The sequence below is a fragment of the Pseudorasbora parva genome, chromosome 15, assembly GCF_024679245.1.
Source record: "Pseudorasbora parva isolate DD20220531a chromosome 15, ASM2467924v1, whole genome shotgun sequence".
In the NCBI taxonomy this organism is placed as follows: domain Eukaryota; kingdom Metazoa; phylum Chordata; class Actinopteri; order Cypriniformes; family Gobionidae; genus Pseudorasbora; species Pseudorasbora parva.
The window spans coordinates 3067371-3085616 of record NC_090186.1 but is presented as its reverse complement, the minus strand read 5'-3'; the positions used below and the strand labels follow the sequence as shown (position 1 = coordinate 3085616).

At 36.4% G+C, this 18246-nt stretch overlaps 1 protein-coding gene across 1 annotated transcript in view; it reads right to left on the bottom strand.

The window, feature by feature from the left end:
* Positions 1–2907: 2907 nt before the first annotated feature.
* frk (fyn-related Src family tyrosine kinase) overlaps positions 2908–18246 on the bottom strand; it is a 37844-nt gene continuing 22505 nt past the window's right edge. The window contains exons 6-9 of the mRNA XM_067416720.1: positions 15980–16138; positions 6946–7127; positions 4588–4768; positions 2908–3125 (exon numbers count right to left, since the gene is read on the bottom strand). Of these exons, the coding sequence (XP_067272821.1) occupies positions 2917–3125; positions 4588–4768; positions 6946–7127; positions 15980–16138 (731 nt within the window). The 3' untranslated portion in view covers positions 2908–2916. The remainder of the gene's footprint in view (positions 3126–4587; positions 4769–6945; positions 7128–15979; positions 16139–18246) is intronic.

The window sequence follows — 18246 nt, the reverse complement described above, 5'->3', positions numbered from 1 at the left end:
TTCAAAGACCCTTATTTTGAGTATTTTCAGTTCCTTGTGTTTCCTCTGTTGTCATAGATTTGGTTTTCTTTTGCAAGTTTGTTTCTATTGTTTCTGATTTTATTTTATTTTATTGATGACGTTGTGTCTTGTAAGGTTCCTAATTTGTCTCCTTGCCTTTGTTCACCATGTCATGACAATAGGTGCAATAATCCAAACAAGAAAAGAGAGCGCCTTGTTGCAAGCTAACATAAGAGTTAAGAGCTTTGTTCAACATTTTAGTTATTAAAACTTAAAGCTCTGTTGTAATCATGAATTTGATTCCAACTCTTTAAGGTATTAAATTTGGACAGTTGGTGGCGCTAGATGGGATTCGGATAGACTTAATACTTACCTTATCCTTTAAGGGTAGAATGAGTAAACAGTTTTTAAGACAAACTATTTTGAAAGTTACATTTTTAGGCTGATTAATGTTTGAGGTTACTCTACCTCAGTGGTCTAACAGTGCTAATCAATGTCAAACTGATCGAGATGGCCAATCAAATCAAAGAAGGCGGGTCATACTGTCCGTCTGTCACTGTCACAACCGTCTACTCAATGAGAGTTTGTAGATGCAAGTATTAGTCAACTGTTTTATGACAGAAACGTTCAGCTACTGACAGTAATAGACCATCTAGTGATGCAAGCAAACTACTCAACCTTTAATGAAATGTCGCCGTTTTGAATTGAAAAAATGCAATCATGATTCATGTAATTCATAAATGAATGTGACGACGAAGCAAAAACTTTTTTTTTTACATATTAGACATGCGAATAAGAGGGAATTTGTACACATTTTAAAATGAAATATTATTTGTTAATAGTTTAAATTTGATTACTTCTTTAGCGTACTACAATTAGACCTAGAACTTATTTTACCATTCTTATTTACATTTACAACATTTTTCATTAGTAAATTCCTAATTTTATTATTATTATTTATAATAAAATATGATACCCTAAGGTAACGAGAAGAAAGTGCTTGTGCAGTCAGTTGATGGTCACACTGGTGTGATGGGTGAAATGAGCAAGGCTTGAGTTGGTTTGTAGTGCCCCCAAGTGGTGGAGATACACAGCACAGTCCAGGATCATTATTAAGTATTAAAGTTTATTTCACTAAGTGAATACACATGATATGTAAATACATTATTCATTTGTTTTGAATTACAAAAAATATATTAAAAATATATTTCAACCTTCAATTACAAATGCAGAATAAGATCTATTATGTATTTTACATACATAATTTAATACATACGATTCAAAACTTTGGGGTTGTTTTGATTTCAATGTTTTTTAAATTAAGTATCTTATGCTAAGCAAGGCTGTAAAGCATTATTATAATTTGTTTGTAAAATGTAATTTATTCCTGTTATCAAAGCAGAACTGTCAGCTTCATTACTCCAGTCTTCAGGGTCACATGATCCTTGATATTTTCTGGAAACTGATAGTTATATTTACTGTCCCCACACTTTTGAGTGTATATTTTCTCTCTTATAAAAGAATGAAAAATAGAATCACAGTCTGTAAATGAACCTCAAAGAAACTCTATTTAGATCTAAATGCATAAAAAAATCACTGTAACTGTACAATACACCAGATAATTACAGTCTTCATTAAGGCTCGAATGAGAGTCTAGACTCAATGTACCTTTACCGTCACGTAAAACTGAATGCTGAGCAAATGTATGTAGAGGATCAGACCAGTAATGCTGTTAGACCGACAGGCACTGACTCATTTGCTATTTAAACCTAACGTAAAACTGGTTTATCCGGCTCCGCTGCTACCTGAGCCATACATGTGTGTCGCCCAGATTCTGTATTATTATTCCTCAATGGTTTCAGCTTCACGGTGCCAGCAAGTAAAGTGACACTAATGATCCTGCTGGCATACAGTATGTGCACATACGCTAATACAGATATGCCTACGTAGACTAAATGGAAGAACACATGCTCAAAAAAACAAACAAAAATTCACTATCAGAAGGCTCAGAGTACACATTAGATTTAAAGCTGAATTGTGTTGTTAATTGTGCAAAATTGTTTCAATAGCATTAAAAAAAATGCATAAATTATGATTATTTAAACAACACACTCCTACTCCAGTTTGTAACTGGTCGACAGAACAGACTCACAGTATTGATCTTTGTGTGCAAACCAACAGAGCAGTTTCAAGGGAAATCAACCAATCAACCGGTTACCCAAGTTTGTCTAAATAGATACACGAATCAGCTTTAAAGGGTTAGTTCACCCAAAAAGGAAATTTGTCATTAACTCCTCGCCCTAATGTCCAGAAAGGGAATAAAAACATCATCAAAGTAGTCCATTTGAGACATCAGTGGGTTAATTAGACTGATTGACTAATGATTCGGATCGCGTGTCAAACTGCTGAAATCACGAGACATTGGCGATCCGAATCATGAATCAATACGCTGATTCATAACCGTTTGAATCTTTATTTGAGGATTGAACACTAACCCGGAAGAGAAGACAATGCTGAATAAAGTCGTAGTTTTTGTTATTTTTGGACCCAAATGTATTTTGGATGCTTCAAGAGACTCTAATTAACCCACTGATGTCTCATATGGACTACTGTGATGATGTTTTTATTCCCTTTCTGGACATGGACAGTATAGTGTGCATACACTTGCATACGCTCTCGGACTGAATATAAAATATCTTAAACTGTGTGTGAAGATGAACGGCGGTCTTACGGGTGTGGAACGACTTTAGGGTGAGGAGTTAATTTTTGGGTGAACTAACCCTTTAACTACTGCCGTTTGTAAAAACACTCAGTGATAAGTACATTAAGTGTGTTATATGTGTACAGTGAGTGCATAAATGTAGTTTGTTCATTTTGTACTTCAATGGCATCTCAGGCTTTGTCTTTTGGTGACTTTTAGTAGCGGCTTGCATCGTCATAAGAGCTGACGTCCACATCATAGCCGTCCTCGAGTTTCCACTGCAGAGTTTCAAAAGTAGGCCTGTCTGCGGGGTTCTCCTTCCAGCATTCGCACATAATTTCATACAAGAATTTTGGGCAGCTCGGAGGGCATGGCATCCTGTAGCCTTTGGGCAACTGCTGCACCACCTGAAAGTTTGTCATGGCTGGAGATGGAGAGAAAATCGACGTTAAAACTCTTCAATGCTTTGACAAGGTCAAATGTGACTGTAGCATAGTGTTGCACGATATACCGGTACTAGAAAAGTATCGCGATACCATGCTATTACAAACGGTACGATATGGACTTTTATTAGCACCGGTACTTTTAAAGACCTACTATTCTGTGTGATTAATGTTAATCAAACACCAAAGAAAAATAGAAAACCACCACATGCTTGGCTAAATAACTAAAATATATTTATTAAGAATCAGTGTACATTATAGAGTGAAGACTAAGTAAGCAGTTTTATATTTGATTATTGAATTTCTTTCTTGACTTGCTACCGTTAAATAGACCTAATGAAGCTGAAAAATGAAGCACTGTTTTTGTCATATTGTTTGTAATTTGCATTTTTTGCTTATTTTTAAAAACAGATACAGTTAAAAATCTGTATGTTATAATTATAAGATTACATTTAAAAAATATATTTAATTACTCATATCACAAAATAAGATTTTGGTCATCCCGACCTGTTGAGAAGTGAAAGGTTAGTGAATGATAAGATGATTAATAATGATGATCTCTGTGAGGATGTTCACTGGCCGTTATTATAGCAATAAGAGGAGGGAATGGACAAAACCAGCACAGGAACTGCTGGACAAGTGAATTTATAGTTAAAAAAATAAAACAATGATTAATAACTTCTGTTGTAATAGTTACATTATCTGTTTTTTTGTTTGTTTTTTTACCGTGATATCGATTTAGTATCATATCAAGGTATTTTAGTCTGGTATCGTGTCGAAGTCATAATTTTGGTATCGTGACAACCCTACTGTAGCATGTAACAATACTTCTCAAAAACATCCGCATTACACGGCAGGTCTATTCTGATTGGGTGACTATATCTGATTTTTTGTTGACCCGCTAACATCATCTTTTAAAAGCGTTATTTTTAAAAATATGCTTTTATAAATGTAACATAAACTAATTAAGTAAACGGCACATATAAAATTACGTGACTGATAAATTCAAAAGGTATTTACTCAAAGAGATCGTGCCAGCTTTACTTGAATATTTTGTTCATATAACTAAACTGTTATTTGTAAAAATTGCTCAATATAGTTGTGTGCAAACACTTACCACATATTTTGTAAGTAAATTCAACAAGTAATTTTTTTGAGTGTACGGGACGGCATATGGACTGGGATATGTGCAGCTGCTCTCAAAAAATGTGTTTTTAATTTGGTTAGGGGAGGACAAGTAATGTCCCAATAACACTTCCCTGTGTTAATCTCTCTCAACAGTTCCAACTCAAAGGAGTCAAATAAAGATCAAATTTGAGAGATGAATCTGTCTCAAAGGAACTGACTCATGTCTGTCAGAGGGAAATTTCTACTAATTTGTGCTATTCACAATTATCAACATCCCCAAAAAGTGCAATAATAGTGACCATCAATTAGACGTACTTGGGTAAGGCATCTGTCCAAAAGTCACAATTTCATACAGCAGGATCCCAAAAGACCAGACGTCAGATTTGATGGTGAATTTGTTCTCGTGGATAGCCTCGAGTGCAGTCCATTTCACTGGAAACTTGGTTCCTTCTTTGGCCTCATAAACGTTCTCCCCACTGTCCTCATCATTGTCCATCTAAAGAGCACACGCAGAACAAACGGACAGCTTTTGTAGTATTTATATATAATCAGGACATGTCCTATTGCAGTGGTTCTCAACTGGTTTGCATCAGAACCCAGATTTCATATCGGACATCAATTAGGGATTTGTTTATCGTACAAAAGCGAGCATGAAAATGAATCGGATGCACCTAACAGCATGCAAATTTATGGAAATGACAAACTGAAACAGGGAACAGTTTTGCACGTGAATAAACAACAGCAGAAGTTAGGATTAACACCGGCCAAACGTTTGCACGGCAAAAATTGTTTCTCGTCTAAATATAACAATTCTTAAATCAAGATGCATTTACTATATAAAATAAATGTCTTAAGATATGTCTTCTTGTTTTCTTAAAAATAAAATAAAATGAGTTTTTGCTTAAAACAGGCAAAATGATCTGCCAATGGGTGAGAAAAATAATCTTATTTCTGATTGGAATCTTGTTTCTTGTTTCCGTCCCAAACAGAAATAAGATTATTTTTCTCACCCCATTGGCAGATCATTTTGCCTTTTTTAAGCAAAAACTCATTTTGATCGTTTTCATCAAGAAAACAAGAACAAATCAGTGTCATTTTACTGATCTAGTAAATGCCTCTTGATTTAAGAATATTTCGATATTTGGACTGGAAACAAGACAAAAATACTGAATAAGAAGAGCAGTTTTTGCAGTGTGTGCCACATTACTCACATTTACTAACATATTACTTTATAATATATTCCTATGCATTTGTTGCTTGTTATTCTTTGCATCTACCCTAAATTTCTCTTTTCTCCGCTGTCCGTAACATACCATACCAACTTTATTTGTTAAGCACTTTACAACAACCACAGTTGACCAAAGTGCTGTACAGAAAAACATTAATGACCGCACAATAAAAGCATTCAAAGTAACAAATTAACTCAAGTAAATAAAGTCGACATCTTACTAAGTGTCAAAAGCCACACAAAAATAAAGATGGGTTTAAAGATGGATTTTGAAAGCAGACAGAGAAGAGGACTGCTTAACATGCAAAGGCAGATTATTCGATAGTTTAGGGGCAGACACAGCGACGGCACGGTCCCTCTGAGCTTACGCTTCGTTTTAGGCACAGTCAGAAGCAGCTGATCATCTGATCTGAGTGAGCGGACCGGTTTATAAGAGTGCAGAAGCTCAGAGAGGTATGACGGGGCAAGACCATTTAGTGATTAAGGGTGCTTTCACATCACTAGTTCGGTTGATTTGGTCCGAACCAAGGGCAAACAGTTATACACTGTTGCATTTTTCAGCTTTTTTGGTTCCTTTTCACACCACACTGATTGCTTTGGTCCGAACCAGTTGAAACTAACCAGAACGCAGGCACGTGACAACATCCACATCACTCATTGGCCATGGCGTATTTCCTAAACTGCTTTTCGATTGGTCAGAATTTACGTGTGGGAAAATTCCAACAGGAGAGGCAAAGCCAGCAAACTATAATAACCCTATGGAGAGACGACTGCGGGCTGGTTTTGTCCCTGGCCATAATCTACTACACTGTGTGTATTTACCACAGTATGCAAACAATACATTTCTATAATGAAGCGCGGATGCGACATGAAAACAACGTTCTAATAATGCACTGCAGACAGCGAGCGCGCATCGCTCGTCACTTCAAGCGGAGGCATGCATTAATTATTCTTGACATGCTCATCTTCCCGAAAATATTTCCAACGATCTATCAGGTAATAATGTCAGCGCAGCTAACTACGGCAGCTGGTTCAGTCCAAAAATGATCAGTACTTTTGCAGTTGGTTCTGTTCGAGGTCGGATCATTCTCACCACAAATGAACCGCTCCAGAGTTCGTTTGAAAGCGTTTGTTTGGTCCGCTTTTGGTGCGCACCCGAGTGCGATTGCTGCTTTCAGGCCTGACCAAACGAACCGCACCAAAGAGGGAAATGAACTCTAGTACGATTCAACCGAACTAAATGAGGCAGGTGTGGAAGCACCCTTAAAAACAAAAAACTGAATTTTACAATATATCCTCAATTGAATAGGCAACCAATGTAAAGAAGCTCTGGTAAACATCATCGTGTGAGGTATCTTTGGGCTGCGACCCCCTGTTTGAGAACCACTGCCTTATTGGCCAGCTGAGGGTCAAGCCTTTTTATTAAAACTTAGAATATTTCTCACCTGAAAAACTCGAGCCAGGCCAAAGTCGGCGACCTTGCACACGTTGTTATCTCCCACCAGAACGTTTCGCGCCGCGAGGTCTCTGTGGATGTAGTTCTGCAGCTCTAAATAGGCCATGCCAGCAGCCACCTGCGATCCCAGCTCTATCTGATCAGACATGTGCAGAGAAGCACCTCGGTCTTCTGCATGAGAGGAAGAGCGAGAATATGCAATAAACATCATTAAAGGGATAAAGAGATCAGGCTTTCTGTTCTGCCGCTCCTCGGATATGGATTGCCCTACCCGACCATCTGAGGGCACCTCAAGCTTTTGCTTAATTGTAAGTATAACATTTCTTCTATACATTGGTCAGTTCTTTCCCCTTTATATTGTCCCTGGCTCTACATCTGTGACATTGACTGCGTCCGAAAGCTTAAAGGGATACTTCACCCAAAAATGAAAATTAGATGTTTATCTGCTGACCCCCAGGGCATCCAGCATGTAGGTGTGTTTGTTTCTTCAGTAGAACACAAATTAAGATTTTTAACTCAACCGCTGCTGTGTGTCGGTCATATAATCATGTGAATGGGTAACAAGTCTATGAGAGCAAAACATGCAAACAAAAAAAACATGCTTAGACAACGTGCACAAAAACCCTGCTGCTCCTGACGACACATTGATTTATGAAGACACACACCGATCGGTTTCTGTGAGAAACACAACAGTATTTATGTTATTATTTTACCTCATATCCCGACGAGTCTCATCAAGAGCCTTACTTCTGTCTGGTGAGGTCAAGCCGGCGTGATCATAGATATATATATATAGAAACCTTATTAGTGCCTGCTCGGATCGGTCGAATGAGGATCTACATGCTATACATCTATGATCACGCCGGCTTGACCTCACCAGTTGTGTCGCGCAACTGCCGGTCATTAGCACTCATCACCGGCCCGTTCTCGCGGTCCCTCGCTCCACTGCTTGCCATAGACTTGTTACCCATTCACATGATTATATGACCGACACACAGCAGCGGTTGAATTAAAAATCTTAATTTGTGTTCTCCTGAAGAAACAAACACACCTACATGCTGGACGCCCAGGGGGTCAGCAGATAAACATCACACGCTCATTTTTGGGAGAAGTATCCCTTTAATAAACATAATTAATGCTGATAAATGAAGTATTACCAGCTGGCATCACAGCTGCTAAAGAAATGATGGCATTGAAATGGAAACCTCCTCATTCACTTGCTGTAAAATGTTGGAGTCCTACATTTCTGGATGTGATCTTTCTAGAACTGTCTACTGCTCGGGTTAATGGTGCGAATGAAAAGACACTCTGTAGTTGGACACTTTTGCGTCTTGAAAGCCTGGTTATGATCATTTATTACATTAATTCGAGCTCCTGAACTTGAGTAATTCCCATTTACATGTAAGTTTTCCCCCTTTTATAATTTTATTTTTTATTATTAATAATACAATTATTTGTGTATATACATGTGTATATATGTATATTTTATTTTACACTCTAAAAAATGCTGGGTTGTTTTAACCCAATGTTGGGTCAAATATGGACTAACCCAGCGATTGGGTTGTTTTCAGGGTTCATACACATTTTTACCAATACATTTCCATGACTTTTAGACAAATATAATGAATAGATACATAAAATGTTTTTTTTCTTCTATTCTGACTACATGGATAAAGGAATCTTACAACCTTTACGAGTTATATTAATGCTTTTTATGCATTAGAAAATTCATATGATCTTACCAGCAAGATTAATAAATTAGTAAATTTCAGAGGCAGCGATGACTAATCTGAACGCTTCTGATTGGCCATCATGCTCGACAGAAACGTGTGCGATTGGTTGTAATGCTCAACGCTGCAAAAGGAAATCTGACTTCTGACCGAATGCAGCAGTCGGGTGGACCGAAGGAACTCCGTACTCGTCTCGAGTATGTTTACAAAGTTTGTTTAACCTATATTATCACTTAAACATATCTTCTATTACATACATATTTTGAAATGCATTTCCATGACTTTTCCAAAACTTTCAGGTTTATTTGTTTTTCCAAAACTTTTCTAGGCCTGGAAATTGCTATTTTAAAATTCCATGATTTTCCAGGTTTTTCATGACCGTACGAACCCTGTGTTTTAATCCTGCGGTTGGGTTAAATATTTGCTTAAAGGTGCACTATGTAGTATTTTTGCAGTAAAATATCCAAAAACCACTAGGCCGGTGTTATATATTTTGTTCAGTTGAGGACCTCCAATATCCCAGAAGTTTCCAACTATTTGTAAATTGTGAGAAAATTGCTATTTTAACTGCGGACCGGGACGTTTCAGCATTGCATTTGAGGGAGTCGCCGGTCAATCGCGTCATATCTGCGTTACCCTGGGTTTCGGCTTTTATTTGGCAGGAGCGCTTTACTCTTAGCAGTGTGAACAAGTGAACGCACAGAGGAACGTCATAACATCGTTTTGAACACACTTAAATGTATCGAATATGATAAACAGAGCTACATTACCTCATAATCAAAACCCGGAAGAGCGGATCAGTGCAGGCGACCGGCGACTGTGTCCCGTCCCGTCATAATAAAAGTCCCGGTATTCGCGAGGCGGGTATTTGTTTAACAATCGCTCCAGCGGCCGTGCTCAGCTCCACAACACTCGCTCCTGCTCTGCTTTAGACTACAGTAACGTTAATAACCGCATGCATGAACGTGTTTCTGCCCGAGTCCTATTTTCCACCGGCTGTGATGTGAAGACCACATCTCCCAAGATGCTGCGCTCACACTTTGCGTCATCAAACTACGCATTTGTTTTGAATAGGCGCCCTCCAGTGGACGAAAGCTGCATAGTGCACCATTAAGACAACCCAATCACTGGGTTAAAACAACCCAATTGCTGGGTTAGTCCATATTTGACCCAACATTGGGTTGTTTTTTACCTAGAATTTTTTCGAGTGTAAGCAAGTGTGTATATGTTTATATATGTATATTTACACATTTGTCTTTTGACTGTTTTGTTGTGATTTTGAAAAGCCTTTCAATACGTCATGTATTTTGTTCTTTTCCTTTCAATAAACATTTGATCGCCAAAAAGAAAGAAAGCGTTTTGCATGCTCCTCATGTCAGGGCTTTTCAAACTTTTCCACGCCACGGACCCCCATATATTAACATCCTCATGTGAGGGACTCCATCCTGGAAAATACATCGGTCTTTTATAAAACACCCAATAATACACAAAAGAAGTTTATATATTTTATAACACTAGCTTCTATTAAATCATTTATTCTCACTATAAGAACTGCACTACTGGATAATTTATTTGTGTATTTAAATCCAAATTTTGTTAATTTAATGAATTAAGTTCATTTAATAGATATAATTTTTTAATTAATATATTTAGTTAATGTTTTTTTACATTTGATGTTAATTTAACATTTAATTATTAATTTATTTATTTATTTTGATCTAATTTATTTATTTATGTACTTAATTTAATATACAGTATGTGGTTTTTTTCTCTAAACTGTTGCAGGTTTATTAAATCTAATTTATTTATTTTGTTTATATAGGCTTTTCCACATATATTTATTTTAATCTAAATTATTAATTAATTAATTTACTTTTTACATTTTTATCATATGTAAATTTACCATTCAAACATTAATTTATTTATTTTAATTTATTTGCTTAACTTTATAAAAACTTTTCTCTATATTTTAAAGAACATTTATGAATAAAAAAATAATTAAATGTATAAATAAGAAATAAAGCAAATTAATTAATTCATTTTTGCGTGTTTTATGTTCATTTAAAATGTAATCGCTTATTTAGTTATTTGTTTTAATCGTAATTATTTATAAAACAATTTAATGTATTAAAAATAAAATGTTTGACTGCTTAAATTTTTTGACATGAATAGCAGAACATGTGGTGTATGTCATGTTTCAAAGATGAATCTATAAACAGAAATAAGATATTAGTAAATATTTCGGCTGAAATAACACTTATAATAGTATAGTTTGGACTTTAAATCAGCCAGTTAGCTTATTTCATCTTGAGCTTGTCCTTGTTTTAGCAAACATTTTAATTTGTCACACATAATAGGGGCACTTTAAAACAAATGTTAATGTTGCAGATTATGTAAAGTGAATGTAAATATGACCACAACTGTATTATACCTGCTACTAACTACAGTCAACATTTAAAGTATGGCAATAAGGAAGCATCATAGCCTGTGTGAACTCTGTCCCTCTTTCTCTTTGTCTCTAAATGAGCCCGTCTGCAATCAAAGCAGTGCTTTATGGGTAATTAAGCCACTCATGGGTTAGTTTCTCAGACAAGTGTAAACACTGCGGCTCGGTTGTGCTATCAAAACATGTGTTCAGTTTGTTTGAGCACCGGTCAACCCAACAAGCCATATTAACTCAACCGATTGTGCTGTTTGAGATTTGGAAGTCTGACCAATGGAAAACCGCTTTAGCAAACAATCTCCAATGGCTTTAATGGATCACAATTACAGTGGATTATTATTTTAATACAACCCCAAATCAGAAAAAGTTGGGACAGTTTGGAAAACGCAAATAAAAAAAGAAAGTAGTGATTTCTAAATTTACTTTGACTTGTATTTCATTGCAGACAATATGAACACAAAATATTTCATGTTTTGGCTGGTCAACTTCATGTCATTTGTAAATATGCATCCTTTCCTGTCATTCAGACCTGCAACACATTTCAAAAAAGGTTGGGACAGGAGCAATTTAGGGCTAGTAATGAGGTGAAAGGGTTAAATAATGATGTGATTTGAAACAGGTGATGTCAACAGGTGATTGAAATTATGATTTGGTACAAAAGCAGCATCCAAGAAAGATCTAATCCTTTAGGAGCAAAGATGGGCTGAGGATCGCCAGTTTGCCAACAAATACGTGAGAAAATTATTGAAATGTTTAAAAACAATGTTCCTCAAAGAAAGATAGGAAGAGATTTGGATATTTCACATTCAACAGTGCATAACATAATTACAAGATTCAAGGAATCTGGAGGAATTTCAGTGCGAAAAGGACAAGGCCGCAAGCCTAAGCTGAACAACCGTGATCTCCGATCCCTCAGGCGGCACTGCATCAAGAATCGTCATTCATCTATAAGCGATATCACCACATGGGCTCAGGACTACTTTGGCAAACCTTTGTCAAGTACCACAATATGTAGTTACATCCACAAATGCCAGTTAAAACTGTACTGTGCCAAAAGGAAGCCTTATGTTAACAGTGTCCAGAAGCGCCGTCGACTTCTCTGGGCTCGGAGGCATCTGGGATGGACCATCACACAGTAGAAATGTGTACTGTGGTCAGATGAATCAGTATTTCAGTTTTTTTTGGGGAGGAATGGACGCCGTGTGCTCCGGACCAAAGAAGAAAAGGATCATCCAGACTGTTACCAGCAACAAGTCCAAAAGCCAGGGTCTGTCATGGTATGGGGTTGTGTCAGTGCCCTTGGCAAAGGTAACTTGCACTTCTGTGAAGGCGCCATTAATGCTGAAAAGTACACAGAGATTTTGGAGCATAATATGCTGCCTTCAAGAAGATATCTTTTCCAGGCACGTCCATGCATATTTCAACAAGACAATGCAAAACCACATTCTGCACACATTACAAAGTCCTGGCTGCGGAGGAAGAGGGTACGGGTACTTGACTGGCCTGCCTGCAGTCCCGACCTGTCTCCAATAGAGAATGTGTGGTGCATTTTGAAGCGCAAAATGCGACAACGAAGACCCCGTACTGTTGCCCACCTTAAGACTTGTTTGCAGGAAGAATGGGACAAAATTACACCTGAAACACTTCATCACTTGGTGTCTTCAGTCCCTAAACGTCTTTTAAGTGTTGTGAAAAGGAATGGCAACATTACAAAGTGGTAAATGCTTTACTGTCCCAACTTTTTTTGAAATGTGTTGCAGGTCTGAATGACAGGAAAGGATGCATATTTACAAATGACATGAAGTTGACCAGACAAAACATGAAATATTTTTTGTGTTCATATTGTCTGCAATGAAATACAAGTCAAAGTAATTTTAGAAATCACTTCTTTTTTATTTTATTTGCACATTCCATACTGTCCCAACTTTTTCTGATTTGGGGTTGTAATATGACGGTAACAACATGTAACCCTGGAGCACAAAACCGGTCATAAGTCGCATGGGTATATTTGTGGCAATAGCCAACAATACATTGCATACACTGAAAAAAAGAGTGTGTTGGATTTACATGATTTAATCGGTCCCACATCAATCAATTAAGTTGAACAAACATAATTTGTTTATGTAACTTCAACATCATGGAATGAATATGTAACACAGGTTAAATAAAGGGGATTATTTAATTTATATACTATCAAATGATATCATATTCCCTTAATAAAAGATGTCAATAAGAGATCATTAAAAATAATAAAAATTAAATAAATACATGCAAATTCGTTCTAGAATAATCCTCAGTGATTGACGAATGAGAGCTCTTTGTCATTTTGCGCCGTGCGTGTCAATGAGCACGTGCGATGACAGAAGAGACGACCTCGATAAAGAGAGCAGACGCGATCGATCAACGCGATCCAATACTGATCCAAAATTTGACTAAGACCCTTCGAAAAGTATGAGGAAGTTTCAATTTCAATTACTTCGATGCAATCTGAGTAATAGAGCCGACAGAGTAGAGTAGTACCTTCATTAGTTCACGACGCCATTTTATTATCGCGCACGCCTGTAATCGAGGTGCGCCGGTGCGAGAGCAAACAAATCGATCAAAGATTATTATTTTTTGATGTACTGAATTGACCGGTCTGTGCGTATATTTAAAGGAAAAACCGAGTGCACTCAGAGGGAACTTTCAGTCAGTTTTTATTGTTTATCGTCCATGTGAACTTCTTTTATTTTATTAACTTTCAATATTTTCTTTTAACGTGAAATCAATTATATTTCTATTTATGATTTAATCTTGTCTGTTGCTTCTCAGTACAACCCGCTACCTCCTTAGCAATCCCTAAAATCTTCTGACTAGTCCAAATCCTAACTGTATTACACAGTAAGCAATCCATTAAACTATTGCTAATTCTTAGACGAGTGTTACAAATACATTTTAAGTGACCAAATTAAGTAGTATCAAAGTGATTTAATATAGCTCCCTGACATGTTTCAGACATTCAATTTCATATATTCATTCATTTTTTAGCTAGCAATAGCAAGCATTAGCATCTAAAATGCTAAGCATTAAAAGCTTCAGCAAAGCCGTAATGACATTACACTGTAAAAAAATATTTTAAAATAAGTAACTTGGTTGCCTTAATTTTGAGTTCATTGAAATTAAAATGTTGAGTTAATACAATGAACATTTTTGAGATTCGACAACCTTTATGAAAATATTATTCAAAGATTTTGTGAGCATATTGGGTAATTGTGTGTTTTATTTCTGATGACGTAGTGAAACATGCCAAATAGCACATTTTTTATGTGGTTCAGATACAATAATATTTTGAGTTTCTATTTATTAAACAAACTTCCTTCATTGTATCAATTCAAATTTTTTATTTCAATAAACTCAAAATTGTAAGGCAACCAGATTACTTACTTTTTTAAGTTAAAACAACAAAACTTTTTTACAGTGTAGTTGTATTAGTCCACAGCCTCAGCAAAAGCTCCACTTCTTCTCCACAATGGTAACACACTGTAATTTAAATTATTCTAATAATTCCAACATAATTGAATATTAAAGGTGCACTATGTAGTATTTTTGCAGTAAAATATCCAAAAACCACTAGGCCGGTGTTATATATTTTGTTCAGTTGAGTACCTACAATATCCCAGAAGTTTCCAACTATTTGTAAATTGTGAGAAAATTGCTATTTTAACTAAGGACAGGGACGTTTCAGCATTGCATTTGAGGGAGTCGCCTGTCAATCGCGTCATATCTGCGTTATCTGCCTCGGTTTCGGCTTTTATTTGGCAGGAGCGCTTTACTCTTAGCAGTGTGAACAAGTGAACGCACAGAGTAACGTCATAACATCGTTTTGAACACACTTAAATGTATCGAATATGATAAACAGAGCTACATTACCTCAAAATCATAACCGGAAGAGCGGATCTGTGCAGGCGCCCGGTGAATGTGTCCCGTCCCGTCATAATAAAAGTCCCGGTATTCGCGAGGCGGGTATTTGTTTAACAATCGCTCCAGCAGCCGTGCTCAGCTCCACAACACTCGCTCCTGCTCTGCTTTAGACTACAGTAACGTTAATAACCGCATGCATGAACGTGATTTCTGCCCGAGTCCTATTTTCCACCGGCTGTGAGGAGAAGACCACATCTCCCAAGATGCTGCGCTCACACTTTGCGTCATCAAACTACGCATTTGTTTTGAATAGGCGCCCTCCAGTGGACGGAAAGCTGCATAGTGCACCTTTAAACACTATTCAACACAATCAAGTCTTAAAAATCTCGAAAATACATAAAATTGCACTTTTATGTTTAAAATAACATTTACTTTCTCTTGATTTAGCCGTGTGCTGAGCATGCTGGGACCCGCCCAATATCAGTCAATGAAACCCAAATCATTCATGTAATCTCAACACAAGCGGATTAAGTAAACATCAATTTGATGTATATTTAAGTGAATTGAACTCAAATTACGTTAGGACAAAATGTATAGCAATTGTGTTGCTTTAGCTCATTTTAACTAAGCAATTTGAACAAGCAGTAAAAACTGTTTTATTTCAGTGTGGATCATAATGATTGCGTAATTGAGTAGTCACAAAAAACGTGTCTAAAGAACAACTTGCAAATGAACACCAGATATTGTGTTGATCATAATTACAGTGCCATTAGCTAATTATGAAACCTATTGGATGCAACCTTCCCTTTTGGGCTGCTTTTGATTTTGTATTTCATATTGTTCTCTTGTGTATAATTAAATGTATTTCATATGTACTGTACAAGAATATGCTATAGAGTTACCCCACATAAAGTGTGAAGTATTGTAATGTAAAAGAATGAGTGTCTTACTTTGCAGATGTTCCAGAAGGCTGCCGTGGCTCATGAGCTCTGTGACGATATAGATGGGCTCTTCCAAAGTGCAGACAGCATAAAGCTGGATTAGTTTGGGATGGCGGAGTTTCTTCATCATCTGAGCTTCTCGCAGGAAGTCTTTTGGATCCATAGTTCCTAAAGCACACACAGAAGGCCTATAGCAATGTATGTTTGGAGTTTTATGTCTATCATCAGGGAGTAAAACTAACTTTTTGGTACATCTGCCAATGGCCGGTGACTTCAGAAAATGTTCGGTCATGAATTTTTATTTGACACAAATGGCACAAATAGTAATGAAACATTTTAGATACCAGTGAAAATTCACAATTCTCTTTTCCAATTTTGAAACCACAGCTAAAACGAACGCATCTAAATGTAAAACATTTAAAGACAAGTAAACAGTCATACAAATTAAATAAACCATAGTTTTTAGATACAGACATTTAATAAAGTAAACAAATGTAAAATAACACTGCACAGTCTTCACATTTTGCCTTATTAAAGTTACAAAAGTTACTCCGTCAAGAGCAAGAGCAGCGAGTGATTTATTTTTTCTTTGTCCTTTGCTGTTTGGTTAGCATTAACAACACAGACGGCAGCAGGAATATTAGGCGCCTGTCACTTTAAGAGTGAACGCACGGATCTAATATACTGATACTGACACGCATGCGTTTACTTTCTCAACTGCTTATGTTCACTAATCACATAACTAATGATGACCGAGTTTCACAGACTTACATCAAAGTTTTATGCTGCCTTCATGTGCTATCGGAATTATCATAAATACGAGTTTTTGAGGTAAAAATTGCACATGATGTAAATTGCACATAAAACCTCTGATGTCGTGTTTACCACTGGGAAGTTCGGAAATAATTTTGATACCCAAGTTCCCGAGATGAGCGTGGGATAACCGTTCAAAATGGCAGATGGGAGATGAATTTCTGCTGTGGCAGGTGTATAATTTTTTTTCCCACAACAATTTCACTGTCTTGTCTTGTCATTAAAGTAGTACATATTTACAAAAAATAAATAAACATTTGAAGCATATTGTGCATTTTAAACACATCGAAAATCGCATCTACTTGACCATGATTCCAGAATAGTGAGCAAGCTGACTATCTCGATAGTGTGGTAAAAGTATACAATAAGATCATGTATGGCTGAAAACTATTGCCATTTTAGTCTTTAAGCAGCCTTTATTGTCTTCATTATGCCTTTATTGTGAATGTGATTATAAACGATATGCTTTCGTGTTGTGCTGCTGTGTTTGCCAGTGATTCTATCCGGGACCGGGAAATGACTGAAATGGTTAAAGTGTTAAAATAACATTTTCCAAAGACGCACAAAAGTATGAACCTGGCGTCCTCCATTCTTTCCGACAACAAAGCGCCTGAACACAACAAGCTCGTAATCACGACTTCTGAAGTGGGAAGTGGGAAACTTCCGACAGCACGTGAAGGCGGCTTTAGATCAAATCACATTAATGATGTTAAATCAGACAATGCACCGCAGTTTAGTGATATCTCAGCAGTGGTGCTCTTGACTGGTATTAAGATAAAATCCCTGAGTCACTTGTCCAAGTCCGAGACCAGGAACTTCAAAAAATGGAATCAAGACCGGTCTGGAGATTTTTCCGTCCCGCCCCTGCCCGCTCCGCAAGATTTTGTCCCGCTCCCGCCCACAAAATCCCGCGGGTAATTGTATAAGTATTTTATTTAATACATTGCATATTCTGCCTGCTACTGTTATTTTTTTCACTTGCTCCCTTGTTGAATATATATATATATATATATATATATATATATATATATATATATATATATATATATATATATATATATATATATATATATATATATATATATGGAAAATAAAAAAAAAAGTTTGTTGCGTTTAATTAAATGGATTAACACGAACAAAGGAACTTAGAACATAGAGATACAATAAAAAAAGAAAAGTAGGCTAAATAAAAAAATATACACCTATAATAGGTTATAGCCTAATAAATGATATAATAATAAACCTGGATTTATTTCATGTTCAAAGGAAAAGTATATTGCTTTCTTGCTTTTAGCAATTCCTTCAAGCATTAAACAAAAAATATATATATATGTTTATCCTTATTCCTCAATAACAAAATAGACCAGTAGTTCTGCAAGTTCCTTTCTTTAATAACGTACTTATATCTGTAGCACTAAGCGATTGCCTTGAGTCATGCGGTGCAGACATTTTGTAGGCTTGGC